At 35.3% G+C, this 23,278-nt stretch overlaps 1 protein-coding gene across 3 annotated transcripts in view; it reads right to left on the minus strand.

The window, feature by feature from the left end:
* Positions 1 to 23,278, minus strand: part of LOC123312289 (transcription factor GATA-4-like) — a 94,092-nt gene that overhangs the window by 20,678 nt on the left and 50,136 nt on the right. For all 3 annotated transcript variants that reach the window (XM_044896645.1, XM_044896643.1, XM_044896646.1), the window contains exons 4-5: positions 10,292 to 10,395; positions 2,108 to 2,359 (exon numbers count right to left, since the gene is read on the minus strand). In XM_044896645.1, the coding sequence (XP_044752580.1) occupies positions 2,108 to 2,359; positions 10,292 to 10,395 (356 nt within the window). The remainder of the gene's footprint in view (positions 1 to 2,107; positions 2,360 to 10,291; positions 10,396 to 23,278) is intronic.

Below are 23,278 nucleotides of genomic sequence, written 5' to 3' on the forward strand. Positions count from 1 at the left end.
TTAAAAGTTTTTTCTGTACACACACGGAAACAAATAAATGTTATTATTATTATTATTATTATTATTTATAGAAAGAATTCTTTTTCAGACGATCAGGAGCCTTCCGAATGACCCAAGTTGAATAACGGTGTGGTTTTCACCAAAACATTACCACACACGTGCTCGTGTGGATTAGGATCTCCAATAAATCCCTAGGGCTTACGCCCCCTTATCTGTTTTCTCTCACTGGATCAGCCACACACACGCACTTCGATCCCATACATCATGTTTTTTTCCTTTCACTGGTACCTGTTCCTTCTTCGCCGTTTTTTTTCCTAGCTTTTGGCGATATTAGTTTGTTTTCAGCGTGTCAAGGCGTATATCATCCGTGTGATGTCAATTTCACATTCTTTTTCCAGCATCTTGTAATTCGACACCGTAGAAATTAGTTAGAATTTCGGTTTGACCATATCGGAGAGAGGATCGTGTTTGGGGCTATGTAATTTGTTATACATTGTAGAATATGTGAAGATAAGGCATTTCTGGCTACCTTGTATCGGTTTCGATGAGATTGTTGGGGTTGTTTCAGTTTTAACCCTCCAGAAAAGAGCTATTTCAAAATCTCATTGAGAAATAGTATGCTATTCTCCCAACAAATGAGAAAAAATACTATGGGTACTCAAGTTAGCGAATGGACAATGTTCATGAGCGTATCATGCATATTCATATCCCCAATATCTCCAATAATTTGAAAAAAAAACAGTGAGTGAAGGAATAATACTGAATCTCCTTTAATCAGGAATTCTCACAAAAAAATGAAAAATATAATTTTGAAAATTTGCACCATTGAGTTTTAGAAGCTCTGACCAATATTATTATATATTTTCAGTTTATGAGCTCTTATTCCCTTCCTTCATCGACTTATTGTATGTGTATACAGGGTGAGTCTTTGACTCGTAGAAATATTACAACAGTAGATTCTTGAAATAAAAAACATACTTTTTACTTTTTCCTATACCATTTCTTCCGATTCGGCCCTGATAAAGAGATAACCCATTTTGAGTTTTCATAATGAGCTGTGCCATGTGCCACTAATTTTTAAATTTTCAGACACTTATTAATTTTTAAACATCAAATTACTCGAAAACGGCGCATTATACGAGAAAATATGAAGAATACTTTCATTTTACAAAACGTTCAAATATTCATTAGATAGCGTCCAACTTAATTTGATGTGTTGGGTTCTTTTCTCTTTGGTATTTTTATTGTACGTAATGGTCATAATGAGAAAACTGGAAGACTTCGTGTTATCTTGTGTTCGAAAAAGATTCGCCAAATAAATGAAAAACTATATTCCGAAATTCATTTCATTCGCTGAAACCGTTTGTGAGATAGAACTAAAAATAACATTTTTTTATGGTTTTATGGTTTTTCAACAGCCTGTATCTTCTAAATCGAGCCTACTCGGAAAAAATTGTAAAGGAAAAAAGTGTTTCTTTTCACCTCAAGAATCTACTGTCAAAATATTTGTAAGGGTCAAGACTCACCCTGTATATACTTAAACAATCCCGAGAAAGCCGACTTTGCAGAATTTGCCTAATAGCATTTTTAATTTTTAATATAATCACCCGATATGTACCCATTGTATTAACATCTGTGAACAGATTCGATATTTTGTGAAATTCTTCAACTTTTTCTGTTCAAAAAAGGAACTGTTCATACATTGAAATAAATTGACAAATAACGTTCGTTCATTTCTGTTTTTCAACTTCGCGAAATTTTTTCCGCTAATTTGGAGTAGAAAATTCAATTTTCATCCCATATTTGTAGGGAAAGCTGCAAATAAACTACTTCGATACGCACCTAACAGTTGAATATGTTATAGTATTAATTTCCGAAGTCATGTAAAAAAAATATTATCGTTAGGCATTTTTGCAAAAATGCAAAATGCTCCCAAAATAAATTTCAATCGATATTTTTATGGTTGTTGACAAAAAAAACAATATTGGGGTTTCATCATCCCTAGAAATATTGCTCGATATTTTCGATTCAAAAATGAAAAATATTATTTCTCTGTTAGATATATCCGAATATTTCATGACCGAATCAAATTAATTGTTCTACTTACTGGCTGATAATGATGCTGATGCAGAAGGAAGCCTGCTTCTTCCAGCGCTGGCAGGACTCATCAAATAGGAGGGAAGACCAGGGTTGGCTTCAGTATATTGATCATAGTAACCGCTGGATGTAGACAGGGCATAAGAGTTTCTGTGATTGGGGGTGTGATAAGAGTTGGAGAATTTATTGAAACCTGGCAACGTGCTTCCACCGGTAGATTGAGCGGAATCATTCAGAGACAGGGTTGTCGCTGTATTAATTCCTGAAAAATATTGGGTTATAGATATACTGGATATTACTCAATGGGGTTAGTTCTACTACTACTACTATTAATAGGGTTATTCAGAAGATACTACTAACGAGCGAGTCTTTGGTACAAATAATAGTGTTAACGCTCTGGAAAAAATATATACCTACCTACTATTCAGAATAGTTAGAATAAATATTATAATAGCAGCAAGAAATCATTGTGAAAAGAGAAACAAGAAAGATCGGATAGAATTAAATTCCGGAGAACTCGGATGGACTTCCTTCAAACGAAAATTCCAGCCAATGAAATTTGAATGGGGTATATCGTGTGGTATATCATACGGACAGTTTTTCCTGAATCCAATAAAAATGGACTTTTAATACAAAAAAAGATGCCAGTGATCTCTCGTATACATTTCCTGTTCAAATTTCAAAGGTTATAGGATTGCAGAAGTGTAGTGATTCAACATTCTCATTCAAAAAGACGTCGTCTCCATAAACTTAATGGACCTGTCCGAGAACTTCTTTCTAAACGAAAGAACTCATATTTTGTTTTTCATGCGACTCCCAGTATAAATCAATATGTAATATAAAAATTGGTTCAAGTCTCGTTGCTGTCAGTTACATCCGTCAATAGGAAATGATATTCGTCATTAAACGAACGTGTCTAATGCTTGAATAATAAATATCGCAAAAAGTAATATATAAACGATATTCGAATGCGTGACAATCGTTGAATAAAATACCATCAATAGTACGATCTGAACCGAACAAGCCACACACCTTTCAAGGTACCAACGGAAAGACCATTCTATCGAAGGAGAGTAACAGCCGATCGTGGTTTCGGTCTTGTTTGAGCTCATCAGAGCTTCACAACTCCCCATCCGATAGAAAAGCCACAGAAAAGACTGGGTATATTGCCCGGTATCTCAGCTGGGAAGCTTCAATAACGTCCCAGCGTCACCGAACATGCAACATGCAACGACTCAATTCCTTTTCCGAGGTTCCTAGAACATAGATGGTGACATGTTTCCATTGCTACTATGTCACTTACTAAATATATCTAAGTTAAAAACTACGGAGCTATCCACAATAAATCCAGAAATTTGTTCAATACGGAAGTAGGAACACGTTTTCTAGGTATTACTGCTTGGAGGTTAAGTTTTTCACTTTCGGCTCATCATGATGATTTCTAAAGATGGGTGCACTCAAAATGGCGACTTGACAGACGAAAACACTCACCCTTAGGGATAAGGGGGTTATTTCGTTTTGACTTTGACCAGGACGTTGCACCTTACCACAGAGGTTGATAACTCTGATGCTGATGAAAAGATAACAAGCACTGGCCAAGTCCAGATCTCAGTTAGAGCATGGTTAGCTCCACTTCAGTCCACAAGGTGTTGATCGACAAGAGAGAGCCAAAAAATCTGCTCTTTCATTGTCCCATTGTCGAGGAATTCCATGCCTAGACCTCTAGATTACCATAACGGTGTCCCAAGGGTCTAGATCACGAAACCTCATGCCTATTTAACAGATGGACTCAGCGTCAACAAGTTTGTCACTGATCTCGTCTGAAAAACAGGACACTTCCTTCTTATGTAAGCTCATGTCTTCGAGCCATTACTGGTTAAACTACTCAAACTACAGGTCAAACTAAATCTCATATGTGTGAAGTTGCCCAAGAACTTTTTCGAAAACAAAAATTTGTGCTGAATTGTTCTACTTTCGTAACGTTAATTTTTTTTTTTCATTCCATACGGTTCTCAACATATTTTACAAAATGTTACCTTGGCCGAACCAGCAATTTTCGAAAAAGTGAAACAGCTGAAAAAGAATGTGCTATAAATATGTAGCTGAGTTATGGCTCCTCTCTACTGATTGATGGTGTGACCTATCAATTACAATATGTACCTATGCCAAATTTCAGTTGAATATCTTGTGAAGTGTAGATACTTCAACACCCTGTATCTCGAAAACAAATCGTTTGCGGTCCCATGTTTATGTGACTTTTTTTTTTAATCACTCAGAACTCAGTAGGCATGTATAGCACAATTTATTTCAGCTGTTGAAACTCAGTATAAAGTGCCGGCTGTGCATTTCATACATTTCTTGGAATATCTTGAGAACCGTATGGAATTTAAAAAAATCGAGGGAACAAAGCTGCACAAACAAAATTTTGAAAATCGAAAAGTGCTGAGCTGACTCCGCACACATATCTAAATTTCTCGTTATGATCACCTCCATTCTGCGGAATTGGTTGCCAGTAAATCTGCATCATCTCTTCATTATTTGGGTGAGTATTTGCTAGATTCCAAGTGTGGTTTTCTTCCTCTGGCTGCTGATTACTGGGGTACTGGTACGATCTTGAGGGCTCGGCGTCTTCGGCGTACATACATGGGTTGGGGCTGCCCCCGACGTATATACGCGTGTTAGGGCTACCCTCCGCATACATACAAGAGGAAGGGCTACCCTCCGCATACATGCAGGAGGAAGGGCTACCCTGCGCATACACGCAGGAGGATGGGCTACCCTCCACATACACGCAAGAGGAAGGGCAGCCTTCGGCGTAGACGCGCGAGTTTGGGCAGCCCTCGGCGTAGACGGGCGAGTTTTGGCAGCCCTCGGCGTAGACGGGCGAGTTTTGGCAGCCCTCGGCGTAGACGGGCGAGTTTTGGCAGCCCTCGGCGTAGACGGGCGAGTTTGGGCAGCCCTCGGCGTAGACGGGCGAGTTTTGGCAGCCCTCGGCGTAGACGGGCGAGTTTTGGCAGCCCTCGGCGTAGACGCGCGTGTTTGGGCAGCCCTCGGCGTAGACGGGCGAGTTTGGGCAGCCCTCGTATATCAATCCGTTACTAAGCTCGTACATAGAAGAATGGATCTTGTCGCCGTATTCGGAGGGTGGTGTGTATGGAAAACCTGAGGGAATTAATAAATGAATAATTTCAAATGTACCTGTGCGTGAGTCTTCGATATAAATATTTTTATTGTGCCGTCCCTGCTTAGATAAAGCCCCTAAAGATGGCACCTGAAAATCAAAATTTTCAATTTCTTTCCTCAAACCCAGAAAACCCATTAAATTGGTCAGACATTCTATGAGACCTAGAAGACAATAATCCACCCTATAAGACTCATGCTACGTACTTGTTGATAATTTTTTTTTCAAAAACCTTATTTGTTCATAATAAATCAAGCTATAAAAAATTAATTTTTCAATGTTATGATATGAATGAGGAAGAAAGTTTCTGCAAAACAAATTTTAGGGGTGGCCTTCCCTACCTCTTGCAATTATATGCAAACACCATCAAATTTTTTTTTTATTGCATTCGCCCTCAATAACCTGACAATTTTCTGGTTTCCCAGAAAAAATTGAAAATTGCTTATTTCAGGTGACAAGGAATAACTCCTCAAATTTTTTCGAAACCTTCACATCCTGTATAAGTTTGTAGGATCAATATTCATGATGTCCTGCTACTTAAAACTGTGGCGTGCACTTTCTTCAAATATTCCTTCGGCTATTTTAACGAATAATTTCGAAAGAAACTACCGTCCATAATACAAAGCAACCCACGATGACAAAACTCCAAAATGATTCACTAATGTTTATAAACTAGGTACGATGAAACGTGAAATTGCAGCATATGATTAGGATATTGAACTCGATGGCGTTGAAGTCAAAACTTCAGCTCGATCGAAGGTTTTTCCGTGGAAGAAAATGTTAGACTTCCTTGTTTGTAGCTTTCGTAATCCGCAATACACTGTACTCGATCAAGAATTCAAGTAATCTTTTTTTACCGAAATCAAACTCTTGCAACGTCACAATTAAAGAGTCAAGTCAAATTATCAGAAAAATAAACAATAAAACATTTCAACATTAATTCATTCATGTTCCATGAGGAGAACAAAATCGAATCTAAGTAGAATTTTTTCAAAAATTTTTCAAAATATTCAATTAATTCTCTCTGAAAATCAGAAGTCAATATCCGACTGCCTCAAAGCCCTCCAACAAGTATCAAGGACAAGGTCCGTCTCTGGAATATACACCTAGAAAATTGACTATCGCTTGAAGGAATTCAAATCTAAAGATAAATAAGATGGTCAAATCTCTTAGAATTCGTATTTCATTGCCGTAAAGATGTTCATAGTTTTCCGTACTTTTTTTGACAATAATGAGCCATAAATAGTAAATAACAATGGGATATGGATCTGAATTATTTTCCATCAAACTCTACTCAAGGATGCTCACTTCCTCATTGAGTATAAACCAAAAGCCTCATTGATCATGACGTTCAATCAAGAAAATGGAACAATCTACAAAAGTAATGCAGATGACATTTTTGGATTTTTTGAGGCGACTCGAGATTTTAATAGAACCCATAAGAAATCTTCCAAACGCGTTCTGATTGAGAGTGATGATCGACTATGAATAGGCGATGGCTAACGACTTCCACATAAGAACAACATAATGAGTAATTTATTAGTCTTCCACATAGAGTTCATCATCTTCAATTGTTTTCAGTTTTATCACATACACAACTACGTCAATGGCACCATAGTATAAGGGCTACTTCGAAATGACTTTTTGTGTATTTGTTCGAAAAAATAATCAAAACCGCAATTTGAGCCTTGAAAAAATTCTTAATCTATTTAGTATGTATGTAGTTGGAAAAGAAAGTTAGAATCAGACGCAATCAAGAGAAAAATTTTTCCCAGATTTTGAAACTTCAATCGGCCCGTATACAGGGTGAGTCTTTGTCTATACAGATATTTTAACGGTAGATTCTTGAAGTCAAAAGCAACCATTTTTTCGATTCATTTTAGATAAAAAATATAGGCATTTTAAGTTTTCTTAATTTCATCGCCACCCTTGAATCTAAACGGCATATTTTAAGAGAACATATGAAGAAACCTACTGTTATTTTTCAAAATGGTCAATTTTTCATTCAAATTACTTTCAAGAATTGGGTTCTTTGAATTTCTGGTATTTTTATGTTATATACCATAATCCAATGTTCGGGGAAGATTCATCCGTTCAATAAAAACCATATTCCGAAAATCCATTCGACAAAACAATTTGTGAGATATAACGCAAAACAACAGCCTGTATTTTTCAACCGTGCCGAAAAAAAAATAATAAAGAGAAGAAGTTTTTTTGACCTCAGGAATCTTCTTTTAAAATATATGTACAAGTCAAAGACTCGCCCTGTAGAGGACTTAGAGTTGAGAAATAAAATTTGAAAAACGATATTTTGAAAAATGATACCCAAAATAGTTGAAAATTTTCACTGCGTAACTTTAGGGGAAGTAGTTCTTTTTCTTTTCTATTAAGGTTTTCCTACAGGATATCCCAACTAAAAGATTTTTCCTGAACCCTTCGAATAGGGAGACATGTTTTAATTTTAAACCAATTTCTATTTTAACTATTTCATTCGATAGCGCCCTAAGCCACTCTCGATTTTTTGATACCAAAATCTGGGTCGAGTGACGCATCATTTCAAAAGTGGTTGCAATCTGGGTAAGACAAATATGCGTGACAAGATTCCTGCTTGAAATAATTATTTGAACGATTTATTTACCGATATCTCATTCCCAAAAAACTATCTGGAAAAGATGATTGGTTGTAACATTATTTCGTATAGACAAAAAAATATGTGTAATAGTTATAGAGTGACAGCATGTAATTGAAAACAATTATCATTGATTTTCTGATTTCTTTTAGGAACTGTAAACTTTTGAAAAATAGCATGTTTTATTTGGGACACACTATATACTACTGCGAGGATTAAAATCAAAAGATACATTGAAAATTCCATGTGCCAAAAATATAATCTGTATGGAGGCTTATAAATGCAATAAAACGTTTCTACAAAAATGTAACCTAACATAACACAGATAACACATCTAAATCACATACATGAATTCAAAATGGAATAGTTTTCGCGACGGCAAATAAATAGGTCAAACGAAAAAAAGTGCTGTTTGGCACCAAAAACATGTCAACGGTTTTCTCGTCATATTGAAGTGCTATTAATCAAGTGGCGCTGTAAAATATGAAATACAATTCCCCTTTGGAGTTTCCGACGTGTTCAACCGAAGGCAAAATATTTATCCCATCAGCGAACTGATTCTGTGACGATTGCAAAATCGGGCAAAGTTATCGGGTGTCCAAGTGACCAAAGCCGCTTGTTTCGAGTTTCAATGTTTCGTGAGTTTTGAACAATTCCTGATTGTGGAAAAAAAAATTAAGAAAATTCACAAGACCAGACCTATCAATTTCCGACTCAATAATCCGAAAAAACAACAAATTATGTTGGGAATATATTCAGCTCGAGAATGAGAGAACCTTCTAAAGGAGTTTTGTCTACTAGAGCTAATCGGTTGAAGGAACATGAAAATGACTGAAAATGGCCTGAATTCGTAAATAAAAAATATTTTGAATTATTAATCGATTGTGCGCAACGATAAAAATAAAATAGTTGATCAAACAGTAATTATCATAATTAGTCATCATCGATTGTGCTGATTTTTTACGTGCATCAGTTTTCTAATCGTCGTGAATTTGCTACCTGTAGATGGAAATCAAGCAGACATGAGTCACCCGTTTTGAAGGCTTGAAAAATAATAATCGGTGGTAAATTGGTGACATATTAGTCCTCTGTTCAAAGCAGCTTAAACCTAATAGGTTTTTGATTGTACTCTGCAATTTTGCTCTGAAACTTAAATAAGGAGCTGAGAGATTTTGGTCCATCATTTGGCGATCAATCTTTGGATTAGCAATGAGAAAATAGAACTGTGAAAATTTCGTGGCCATTCAGATTTGGAAATGTTTACGTCATGACAAGGTACAAAAAATAAAAAGAATTCTATGATTACCTACATAATAATTAAAAAATGAAGGTCAATTCGAAATGAAATTCTTTTGGGATAATCGAACATTCCTGCCGACAAATTTCAAAATATTGTGAAATTTCAAAGAATTTTCGATTGAAAAACTAGTACATACTGGTTTCCCCGTATTAAAATGACCCTTTATCACATACAGGGTGTTCTGCAATGACGAAATATTTCAGATATATAAAAATAAATGACTTGAACTTTTCAGTGCAACAGAAGAAAAGTTAATAAGTAGGTACACACAATCATAGAAATAATATTTCATGCAGTTTTCTGAAAATATTATGAGCGTATGAGCATATAGAGACATGCATATATGCATGTTTGTTATTGAATATGGACATGTCCAACAAATTGAAATAAAGGCTATAATAATATGTTTCAGTATTTATCCCCAATCACCCAGTGTAATAGAACAATTCCAATAAAATTAATGTATCATATCATCCTTTTGATATGAAATATAAACAAAAATAGATACATAGATATATAGGCATCGAAACAAAAAACACTTTAGCTGTCTATATACACTGGAAATGATATATTTGAAAAATAATGCGAAAAATAGTCCTTCTGGTCATCCAGAAAATGTCAATTAAAAACTAATTGTTGTATGCAAAATATGAACTGACGTTAAGATTGGAAACAAGGGTCATTTCGGAATAGTCCAGGATGAAAATATTGTCGGAAAATTCGTCGCTTTTCAAAACAATCGGACGAAAATATAATAAAAATATCTATAAAGTTTGTTTGAAAAATTAGAGAAAAATGCGACATTTTTTCAGAATTACAGCGCATCTGGTCCTATCCTCTCCTAAATGAAAGTATGTATGCATCTCGCTTAGGTACCAACTTAAATTTCTACGTGTAAAGGTTTCAAAAATTCAATTTTCAGAGAAAATAGCAGACGTACAAAAATGATGAAAAGCTGAAATGACCCTTACAAAAATTAATTGGCCCGCCTCTGGAACCAAGCGTTCGACATGTTAAAACCACCTAGTATTAAATTCCGATTTTTGCAAAAATTTTTATTCGTGAACGAAAATCAAAGACTCACCTGTATTTGTCCAAAGTTGGCTTTGCGATGTTAAATCGGGCGAATTGGGCTGATAATATGACATGGGGGCAGTTGAGTAGGAAGAGTTCCTTGGATACATCGAACTGAAAACAAAGACAGCAATATTTAGCAAGATAATTGAGATATACGGTAAGGAAGTATCAGATAAAATAATCGCGAAGATAATTAATCGAATTTCTTGCAAAAAAAAGAACACACTCTTCTGTATCGCTCGATAAGAGATCCCGCAGTATAGAACTCATTAAAAAATTTTAAACTATCGAGAATCCCCTTAATCTCTTGATAATCGGTGTTTTATCAACCTCAAACACATTCACCCTTTGAAATCAAACCAAAACTGATATGCTTCTCGTTCCAAATGTTAACGCGAGATTAGGAACATATAAAAAAAAACTAACTTGTGCTGCAAAAAGTTCAAATCCATGGCTGGCACTGATGTTTACCGCGTTTTTTTTTCAGGTGCGACACACACTATCGTCGATCGAAACCCGCACCAGAACGAAAACAACTGACAATCGTAGTACTACACTCCTCACCGATGCACAATGCGTTCTGCTACCATCTTAGACCAGCGCGCTTGTCAGACTTCAGATTTCGACAATGTGCCGTCGTCACGTGGTCAGGTAGCGTTGGCATGCGATAGCTGGTTGGTCGGGTGATGGGGAGCTATTCTGTTAAGCCCAAGAAGCTCCCCTTCCAGTTATCAGTAACAAAAGGGTTGGGGAGAGGCAACTCGTTCGTTTTTCACCCTTCCATTTTGCTTTATTTCCAAAGAAATACATCCCCCACTTTTATACACCCAAACCGAAGTAGTACTACGCCACTGAGGTCGATCTGAATTCTTCAGACATTCGTTGAAAATATTTTGTGAGGGGCATTTTTCATCAGCAAAACGTGCCTAAGATGAAGATGACATTTTATGCTAGGTACATATACAGGGTGTCTGTAAACAAATGCGAAGGACTTAGAGAGATAATTCCTCGATGAAAATAAGGAGGAGTAGTTCCTATAATTTTTTTTCGAAATCGACCTGCCTTCCAAGATACAGCCTTTGGAAGGCGATGACAAGTTGACAGTTTTTAATTTGTTAACGAGCTCTGAAAACCACTGAGTCATAATCCTACACATAATATGAAGCACTAAGTAGATGTTACTGACACAATTTTTTTAGATCTCATAACTTTATTATTAGGGGTTGAAAATAACAACCCCTTATGATTTTCCTTTAAAAATTGTTTTCGTGGAATAGATTTTCGAAAAATAAAATTCTCTTATGGTTTCCCATATTGCAAAATTTCGATACAGTCGATATTTTTCTCGGAATAAATAAAAACTTAGAAGCAGTATACGAAGGTCTATGAGGCAAAGAGTTGAAGCATGTATTTTAGAGGGTGGAAATCATTCTATGCAACACTTATACGATGAAATGGAATGAACAGTGATCAGAACTGCTTTTAAGTTTTCATTTGTTTCGAGAAAAGTATCGGCTGTATCGAAATTTTACAACAGATATTTTTTCTCCAGAATTGCATAGGAAACCATAAGAGAATTTTATTCTTCGAAAATCTATCCCACGAAAAGAATTTTTGAGAGGTTGTTATTTTCAACCCATAAAAATAAAGTTATGAGATCTAAGAGAATCTAAGAAAATTGATTGAATATTTGAAATCTGCTCACTCCAAATGCATTCTCAATCTAAGATGATTGTGATTTTTTCACATTTTGTTATTGTGTAATTATTGATGATATTCGATATTCCCTTCATGAACGGGGAAACTGAATCAGTCTCTTCTGTCTGAAGACAGAAGACAATCACGATCTCATTAATTCCACCGTTAAAGATGCACTGTAATTCAAAATTTGAAGAAGCAACATTTACATTCGATTAGGGAATATTTGGAGAGTTAATTTTAAGTAGGTACCTAATGTTCTTCGTCACGCATTTGAATTATATTCACTTTTTATAATAACCTATAACTCTTTTTCAATTGTATTGAAGTGAAATAGAAATGAAGAGGAAAATATCGAATATTTACCGCCAACAAATGGTTATGAGTTATGAATAGTACCTACTTCGTTCACCAAATGGAATGAAAGAAGTGGGTTTATGCTTGTTTTTGTAATATAGTAGCTTAAAATCGCATATTTATTGCTTGGAAATATTTCAGTATCAGGCTCGCAGGGCTGACCTATCGTATTTTGAAAACTTGAAATGGCGAATCAACTGTTGAAATATAATAATGTATTGAGGTTGTCGATACTTGATGAAAGTCCATAATTGTGTCGTGGTTTAAAAACTCATGTTAGTGAGTGTTCTCAGTCAAAATATACATATGTATAAATCAAAGACTCTGTAATGTGCATCACGAATAACCTTTCAAGGATTTATGAATTTCAAATAAAAATAATTCTGAATAGACTCTTCCGACCTCTCTACCGTGAGTGGAAACACCTGCTCTACCATACATATATTGAAGAAAAACCTTCGAAGTGATGTGTCACTCGACCCCTATTCAGAAAATAGGTGCGTTGCTTCGAAGGCAAGAAGAATTAAGTTGAGGATGTTATCGTAATCAAAGCAGGTTATCTTTCAAAATTAAACAAGTTCAGAGGTTACAGTAGGAAGAAATAATTTCATAATTTGTCAGAAAAGGTCTCCATTAATTTCACTGTTAAAAGGACAACTGTAACACAGAATTTCAAAAAGCAACATTCAATCAGGAAATATTTGGATACTTATTTGAAGTGATATTTTTCGTTAGTCATTTAACAATATTAGGCACTTTTTTAATAACCTATAACGCCTTTTCAATGATACCGATTAAACAGGTGAGTTGGCCCCTTGTTCCAATTCAACAATACAGGATATAATTTTTCTGCTTCAGTTTACATATATACAATGAAAAGAAATTCGAATTGACTTGTTATAAAAATCACGGTGAGGAAGTATAGAAAAAAAAACTGTAAACGTTTTTCCTTGTCACTCTGTACATACGAAATATTCGAATTGAATTATTCCTAATTTCTCACTCAGTATCTTACTTTCGTCGTCTAATGCAGAAAATTGTTATTCCTTGTTTTATGTCTTTCTTTAACCATTATGTAATTTTATTTTTTTCCGTTAAAATAGTAGAAGATTTATGTAATTGCGGCTTCATTAAAATACGGTGGGATTATACACCATTCTACTATTTTTGTTTCGACAAACAAGGAATAAGCTTTCCTTCCTACAGTTGCAGGTAATTTCTTCATTGGGTTTCAAGAAGGTGGCAACAGGTTGCCCACTGGAAGGAATTAGGTACTCATAGAATTGATCTGATGCAGTTGTAAACCAACGGTTTTTCTAGGAATATTAGCACTCATCATTTACGTTATCGTTTATTACATCAAACCCCTACCACAGGTAGGCCAAGTTAGCATTGTTATGCACCACAAATAAACTTTCAAAATTTTATGGCTTTCAACTGAAATATTTCTGAATAGATTCATTCTATAATTTTACTGTTACCGTTGCAGGAAAACGCCTGCCCTACCATAATAATAAACAAAATCTTTGTGAGTGATGTATCACACAACCCACAGGCAAGGGCGGATTTAGGGGGGGAAGGGGTGGCACGGGGCCACTTGCCCCCCCCCAGACGGACGGATCTTTCTATGCATACTTAAACTCTTTAAAATAAACTTGAAGTTTCTGTCACAGTTACTGTTGATTTTTTTGTTCATCTGCCCGTTGTGCCCCCCCAGTAAAAAATCCTGGATCCGCCCTTGCCCACAGGCACTCAAAAAGTTCGGAGGTGAGAAAATTGAAGTTGAGAAGTATAATCGTCATCAAAGCAAATAACATATATGTACCTCAAAAATAAATGAGTTCAAAAATTACGAAATAATTAAGCAATTTCCTGAGTTGTCAGAGCGGGCGGCAAATTTCAGTTGAGACACACTGTATACAACACGAATGAATGATAGCCCAAGGCCGATTACTATCTGCTCTTGTTTTTCATACAATCAGATGGAATTAAACCGATAGCCTACCTACTATCTTATCGTCAAAACCACGTTATGCATAGCGATAAAAATGGTCACACCATATTTTTTTCCAGCAGAAGATGAACCAGAAGGACAGGTAACTCCATGGAGGAAAGGGATGCTGTCCTTCTGGTTTCCTCGTTATGTATACCGAATACGTTTTTAAGCGTAATTTTATAGGGCTCCCAACTAATTGAAAATGAGAAAATGATATTCCTAATCAGTCTTCCCAATTGTTAGCTTGAGTGGTTTTTGATGGGATCAAAACATTCAGTTTGGAGGTGAATTTATGAAAAAATAAGCCGACTGCCATCGAGTCTCTTGCTCTCGACTGTAAATAAATCTCTATTGCAGAGTTTGGTGGTTATTTTATGGTACGTTATTCTTCGAAAATAGAAATATTGATTAATTTAAAGGCAAATATATATACGAACAGTTGCGAAAAATCTAAGGGGTGATTTCCTGTCAAAAAAAGATTGGGTCTTTCATATAAAGGATGATTCATAAAAATTGGGACATAGACCAAGGGCAGATTGTTTGGACCAAAATATGGCGATAGGACCAAATATACCTCAATAAAATATTGCTGTGGAAAAAGATAGAGGGCGTTAAAGTTGAATTTTCTTTTTTCTTCTTTGCTAATAATTTCACTGTATATTTTTTCATCCGTTTTCAAGAAAAACACAATTGAACTGTTCAGAGCATCGGAAGGGGATTTGAAGTAACGATTTATTCATTTTATTTATTTATTTCGACAATAAAACATAATGAAAAACAATGTAACATAAAAAGAATAAACTTAAATTAAACGTTCTACGTGGCCTCCTCCGACTTCTATGCCTTTTCTAATTCTTTCAATAAAGGACTTCCGCACTTCGAAGAAAATATTATTCTGTCCCCTTATAAAAAATTCAACTTTAACGCCCTCTATCTTTTTCCACAGCAATATTTTATTGAGATATATTTGGACCTATCGCCATATATTTTGGTCCAAACAATCTGCCCTAGCCTATGTCCCAATAGTTATGAATCACCCTGTATATTTTTTTTTTAACTCCTACTTAGGTACGGCATTCTAAAGCTGGCACTTGGCACTTGAAAAGCCATTTCATTTTTACTTAGAAACCTGAAAACTGCCCGAACAGTAGTGAGATATCAAATGTAACATTATATAGCTCTTTCAGGACTGCAGCCTTCAAAATACAGGACTGCAACAGCCCACTCCCATTCCGTCAAAAATTTCACGAACTTCGAGATTTTAATTACGACATATACAATAGGAAAGAGCGATAAGAGGGCTTTGCGAGAACAATCTCAGGATAGGATCAGGTGCGATTACTCTAAGCAGTTATTAAGAGTTATCAATTACCAAACCGATAAACACACCACCTCGTTCAAGATAACTCTACATATGCTGAGATTAAATTAAGCCATTTTTTTACGTGCTGCCATAGTCCGAAAGTACTCCTTCTGTTCCAATTATCGAATCGAATAAAATTGAAAGGGGCCATTCAAATGATTAGATAGTTTTGAAATAATTGGATTCTGAGGAAGTACAACATCAATACTATCAATGCGAGGAAGTAAGGCGGAACACTTAGTTTTGGGTTAGTCACGAATTGGGCAAGTTGATAAAAGCGATTTTAATTATTTGTCTTTTCTCATTGAGCAAACCAATATTTGGTACTCTCTTCAAGTACTCAGATATTCATGTCCAAACTTTCCGTGAACATTCTATCGTCCACTACTGGTTATTCCGAAATTCCTGTGGTGTTATCTGTCTCAGACTTTTCCGTTTCAACAACGGTAACGCAATAAGTCACCCCCAAATTGAATTTGTCCTAACCCATTACAATTTCAGATATATGAGCAATATACATTGTAGTTTTGGATAGGAAAAACTCGTTTTATTTCAAGGTGTCTCTGGTTCTTATCGCAAGCAGCCCATTACTCTGGCCTGCTGATAAAACGGGCCCGCATCCTACCGTGAAATGCTGGCGGAAAACCGTGTCGGTAATGCTAGTAGCTCCCTGTTTTTTTACGGCCGTCCTAGGGGTACTGGAAAAGCATTGCCCAACTGAGAAGTGGCAATCGATTTTCAGTTGATAGCATTAGTCTGAAGCTATTTGAATCGATAGAATGTAATGAAATTGTTATGCTGCTTTTTCGCGTTCATTCATATTCACAACCAGTTCGGTCACTTATCCAGATACAGAACTCATACAACGCTGCTTTTCTCCCAGAAAAATTTTTTTGCCTAATATTCCCATCAAGTTGATAACAAGTATTTGGCAAATGTTTTCGCTAAATCTAGCTTCATCTGGAGGATAGTTTTCGAGATACAAAAATTTCTTCGATTTTTTTTGTAGAGATTCGATTTCCACGAAATTTTGCACAAGTCTTCACATCGGTACTTCAGTTTCATGGTCACATAGGGACAAAAAATCGAATGTAAAACTGCTCAGCAGGGTAAAAGTCATGGGACCGAATTTCTTGATGAATATAGGGGAATTCCTTGAGTAATTTTGAGAAAAAGAATTCTCATAAACATCAGACTGCAAACGATTCGTTATATAGATACAGGTTGTTAAAGTTAGAATTTTTCTCAAGATATTGAACTGAAGCTGATAGTTAAGATTTTTACGTACTCATTCCAAACAATCAAAAAAATAGTGGCTTAAAATGAAGCCTTTTTTCAGAAGACAGTAAGTAGAAACTGCTTGTTTATTGACGTCTGAATTTCTAAAATATAACGAGAATCAATAATTATTATGACATGGCCGATAAGTGCTCGCATTATTTTTACGATTCTTATAATATAGATCTGTACCAAGTACATATACCCGAGGATATACGTTGTTGGCATTAGTTTCAACAGGAAGCACTCTTATCAGCGATCATTTTCCTGTTACTTCGATGTTTTCCAGATCGGTGCTTCAATATCGCATTTTAAAGCACCTACAAACTACCATTATAATGAAATGCTCTTCTTTGCATTCGTGAACGGGAAAGTACCAGGGTCGTCAGAAAAATGTTACTTTACAACAACTACGAAGGAATTTTAAAGATTTCTTCAACTATCAATCTGTATCTCACGATTCTCACGTCCTTCCATACTATTAGTCGGGGCTTTGTTTTAATGAGTTGTTTATTACTCAAGTCCTAAACCTGTTATCCTACCCCTGGATTCCTTCAAAATTCGGACCCTCAAATTAAAGAGAGTGTCAAAGGTCAAAGAATAGTTGCGGGAAAATACAAGGAGTTATTGTTTGTCGCAAGATCTAGTGTGGATCTTTCATATATATTTTTTTGAGAAGCCCTGCTTAGATACAGCTCCCTAAAAATAGCACCTGAAAAGCAATTTTTATTTTTTTCTTAAAAACCAAAAAACGAGAAGGCAATGAATAAGTTTTTTATGGTGTTCCCCTACAATTGCAAGGGGTAGATAAAGCCACCACCAAGTTGCTTCTTCATATTAAACCATTGAAAAATCAATTTTTGATAGATCGATTCATTTCGAATAAATGATGTCTCCTGTAATTTCTTGCCAAAAGTAACGGTTTTTGAGTAAAACAATTATTTATCAACAGACGTAGCGTGAGTCGTTATGCTGCGGAATTAATTTACCTAGTAGGCGCCTAATGCTGACATTATAGGGCGATATACCACCAAAAATTTTTTATTGCCTTTTCGCTCCTCAAGAAGATCTGCTCAATTTTATTTTCTAGTTTCTAAGAAAAAAAAATGACTTTTCGGGTGCCCATCTTCAGGGGGCTCTTTCTACTCAGGGACTTAAAAAAACTTCATGTACACCCTCTATAACTCAAGTGAACAACAAGAGGAATATTTAAATCTTTTTTGTACTTCTTGAGAAAAGATACATAAACAAATAAATGTTTTTCTCCATTGAAAGCCTAGATAATTGATAAATAACCAGGAAATTCTCCAGTTTTTTTGTAAACAACATTCTTTCATTTCTCAGTCATTTTCAGTCACACTTTCACCCTTAAGTCTAATAAGATAGGCCAATTATAACGGATATTCACACACAAACAAATCTGTATGAATACCGCAATACGAGATTCAAATTATCATTACTTAAAAACCAATCAAGCTTGTGCCATACACTATGAAAATATTTTGCTGAGTAATATTCGAAACATAACAGATTCGTGGGTATGATTCATAAGGTTCATTATTGGAATCATCAGTTCTGTAGGGTCTTTATAAATTATATTGTAACATCGCAGTTGACTTCGAATTATTTTCTGTCGCTCCATGCTTACAAATACATATTATGGAAATTCGAAATTGACACTATCTACATTCCAATTTTTTTATTCTCAATTCTTATTAGAATTTTGCTAATCTTCTGTTTCCACAACCGTATTAAAAACTATCGTAATCAGCAGAATAAGGATTGTTCGCAGAAAGCCCAGCACCATCATAATTCAATAAAGCGATTTTGAGCACCATCCCCTCCAAAGTAAAGCTTTTTGAAGTTATTATAATAAGTTTGAACATAAAATATACAGGGTGAGCTATCCATAACTTTCCACCCCGAATTTTGAGCTTTGCGATGGAATAACGAAAAAACGCTCATACAGGTCAAATTTTTTCGAAAGGGGGACAAATAAGGGTGTTCAAATGAGTTTGATATCACTACCCCTCTAGCCGCAACCTCAAACAGCTCTCATTTTTTAATAGGGAAAATGGGTCGAGCAGCACCTTGTTGGAAAGGCAATTCAATTTCCTGCATGAGTGTATTATTTTTTTCATAGCTGTATTATCATACAGAGTGACTCAGTATTCCATCAATAACTTTCACGCACCGAGTTCAGATCTTTGAGATGGAAAAAACGTTCGGACGGTTCAAAAAATGAATTCGATATCACTACGACCTATTATCTCTATTGAAAAATATTTGCTAAAGTGGTAGCGGCTAGAGGGGTAGTGATATCGAATTCATTTTTGACCCGTCTGAGCGTTTTTTCCATCTCCAAGATCAAAATTCGGCGTGTGAAAGTTATTGATGGAATACTGAGTCACTCTGTATAATAATAAAGCGATAAAAAAAATACACTCATGCAGGAAATTGAATTGCCTTTCCAACAAGGTGCTGCTCGACCCCTTTTCCCTATTCAAAAATGAGAGCTGTTAGGGGTTGCAACTAGAGGAGTAGTGATATCAAACTCATTTGAACACCCTAATTTGTCCCCCTTTCAACAACCCTGTCTCAGCGTTTTCTCGGTATTCCATCCCAAAGCTCAAATTCGGGATGGAAAGTTATGGATGGCCCACCAAATTACCTATAGTGAAGAGCCCTCCTAACTTCTGTTGATGAATAGCATCTATTCAGAAATAGTCCAAAACCCTCAAGGTTTAATCCTAGCAAAGACGAGCTCAGTTGGAGATTGAAACAGGCAGAAAAAAGAATCAAAATATTTATTTCATTTGGGTTATTTTGAATGCTATTGTGTGACACGTGTCGTGGTTTAAAAATTCAGTGGAATTCCTTTAATTTTAAGTTTTTAGTTCAATTATGTGTTTTCATCAAGTATCAGCAACATCAATTCAAAAAGTTTCAATGGCTGAATCAATTTAATAAAAAGTCGTGTTTATGGATTTCCAGTAAATTACACTCAATGTCTAAACGGCTCGTGCCGTTTTTCAGAAAAAACATCTGCAAATTACCGGGCTTAGTAAGCAGGGGCGGAAGTACAGGATCGCTCTGTTGGATCCACGTGCAGACTAATAGACTTCGGCTAAATACATCATTTACCATTTTACATTACTGGTACAAGAAGATACACTTAAGGCATTCGGAACCGGTAGTGACGGTGGTCAAGAACAACAATGACTTGTGGCATGGCACGCGACAAAAGCTTGTCCATTTGTCAGATGTCAGGTAATTTATGTTCGATTTCTGTCGTTTGCCTGACGTGAATTACAAGGAGATGAGGTACGAAAGGAGAATATTTATGGTATTATCAGGGGGTGCTTTTAAGGTGATTATGAAGGGTAGAGGGACGAAAATTCCTAGCAAAGTAAGCTTTGAGCTATTAGCCCAGAAAAGTAAGCCTTCGATTATGAAAAGATTGCAACCAAAGCATTTATTGCTCTATTGGCTTCAGATATGTCCCAATATGACTAGTCCATACAGGGTGATTCATAACTATGAATCACCCTGTGATTCTTGGGGACATAGGCTAAGGGCAGATTGTTTGGACCAAAATATGGTGATAGGACCAAATATACCTCAATCAAATATTGCTGTGGAAAAAGATAGAGGGTGTTAAAGTTGAATTTTTTGTTTCGTTTTTGCTAATAATTTCATTGTATATTTTTTAATCCGTTTTTAAGAAAAACACAATTGAACAGTTCAGAGCATCGGAAGGGGATTTGAAGTAACGATTTATTTATTTCATTTATTTATTCCGACGATAAAGCATAATTAAAAACAATGTAACATAAAAAGAATACACTTAAATTAAATGTTCTACGTGGCCTCCTCCGACTTCTATGCCTTTTCTAATTCTTTTAATAAAGGACTTTCGAACTTCGAAGAAAATAATGTTCTGTCCCCTTATAAAAAATTCAACTTTAACGCCCTCTATCTTTTTCCACAGCAATATTTTATTGAAGTATATTTAGTCCTATCGCCATATTTTTGTCCAAACAATCTGCCCTTAGCCTATGCCCCAATAGTTATGAATCACCCTGTATAGGTTTTTTCCCAGGGCAAAATTGTGTATAAGGAGGGAAAGGCTAGAATGTCTCCTCTATTAGGGGTGCTTTCAGTGTTCACGGTTTTCCTATCATATCTCCTGTAGGAGTGAAAACATCGAAAAAATGGTTGAAATAAAAGTTGAATTATTCTTCTAATGATACCAGATGCACAAATTCAAGACTTTCAGTCCTCTCCATTATACAGGTGCTCAAACTTAGATCAATTTTTTTAAATAAAGAAGAAGCACATTTTAGCTCCCCCTCTTTACGTACCTAGGATATGCATATTGTCACATATTTGAAGCTATTTCAGCAATTAATTTTTCGATTGTAATTTTTTTATAATTGGTCTATTTTAAAGTCTAATGCCTTTATGCACAAACGTGATAATTATTTAAAGCCATTCGAAATATTCTAAGTGTTTTTATTTTCCATTTTTATTAAAAAAATTCACAGTATCACACCATTTGCTCTTGGATATGTTCATACATACCAGGTGCTATTATTGAAGCCTGAATATTTCAAAAAAGGATCTTCAATAGTTGTATATCAAAAATTGATGTTATAAATTAGATATTATATTTTAAAACAGTGCTGGATGAATGAAGAGTGTCACAAACACTTTTTCTTCAACAGCTGTTGGCCTGTTGGTAAAACCAAAGGAGTACTGCATAGACATTGCTTACTGTTGTCCCTACACAACGCCTTGAGGCCCAAGTGTCAATGTTAATGCAGATTCACAGTATGAATGACTTCCTTAATTGCTCATTAATATTGCGATCTAAAGAACAGTCAACAGAGCGTTTCAAAAAATCAACAGGAATGGCTCACAACATACTGTGCATGCACATTTCAATGTACGTATCGTATTAAGCCGACTATTAAATGGGTATTTCCCAGAGGCGGACTCTGAATGAATGGCCAAAAGATCTGGTTTATTATTCAGTATTATTAATAATCCTTCGTAAAATGAAATGAAATCTAAGCCGGCCTTTAGAAGTGTTTCATACTTTAAACTCTTCGGCTAAACAATCATGAATCAAATGATTTATTGCACATCATAATTTTTTTTCATAATAATATTCTTGCAAATGTTATCGTTCCAGTCATGATGCTAAAAACAATTAGAAGAAATTATTCCTTCCGAATGTAGTTCAGATTTGAATGAACAGTCTTATGTGAAAAATGTAACTTATTATAATTTTTTTTCATTTGGTTTCAAATAGGTAGTTTGAATAAAAATATTTTGCAGACTTTGGAAATAGTGAACCTTTGGACGGAGTTCTGAGCCTTTTCTGTGAAGTAGGACAGGAATATTCTCAGCTATATCTTTGATGGAAAAGTTCATTATGAAAATTATGAAATAGAAATATAATAATTAATCACATTTAATCCGGGACATCCTCTTCAAGGTCATTTCTTAATGAATATTTAATCGCAATGTTGTTTTGGTTGAGTACGGTCCACGACGAGCGAAACCTGATGAGCCGTTGGAAACGCAACCTAAACAATTGACGGCCAGATTTTTAATTTCTGTAGTGCAACGTTACATAATATGCGAAGAAATGGAACACCCACCCACTCTCTATAATACTCTTCGGCAATTGTCATTGAAAAATTATTCAAAGAATATCTTAAATTCATATTATGAAAAATTATATTTCTCGATATTTTTCAGAACCTTTTTTCTCAAACCTTACATTGCGACCGAGGTCTTACATTGATTATGAAAAAAAAAATGAGGTTTGAAATTTTTGACAAGAAATAAATGGAAATAGATTGATATAGGATTATTTAATTTCACCTATTAGTTAATAAACTTGAATAAATTCTATCTCGTCGAACATTTTAAACCTTAATTTTTTTTTCATATTCAGTGTAAGACTTCAGAAACTTCTTACTTCTTTCGATTAATAAGGAAGTTTGATATCATTGGAAATAATGAATAAAATGAGAATTCCTTTCGTTATTCAGATTCACAAAGAATTACATACCTACATACATTATATTTTTTTTTCGAATAATGATTCATAACAGTAGGTTACTACCACCATGTTCATTATATTAAGTGTGAACAAATGCAATAGCTACATGTGAAATCGTTTTTACTGTTTGTAGAATGCTATTAACTTGTTTTACCAATTGATGGTAATCGTCCAACAAAGTATGCTCGAGAAAAATTCAACATTACTTGGACTTTTTCACAGGAAA

The sequence above is a fragment of the Coccinella septempunctata genome, chromosome 4 (assembly GCF_907165205.1).
Source record: "Coccinella septempunctata chromosome 4, icCocSept1.1, whole genome shotgun sequence".
Lineage (NCBI taxonomy): Eukaryota > Metazoa > Arthropoda > Insecta > Coleoptera > Coccinellidae > Coccinella > Coccinella septempunctata.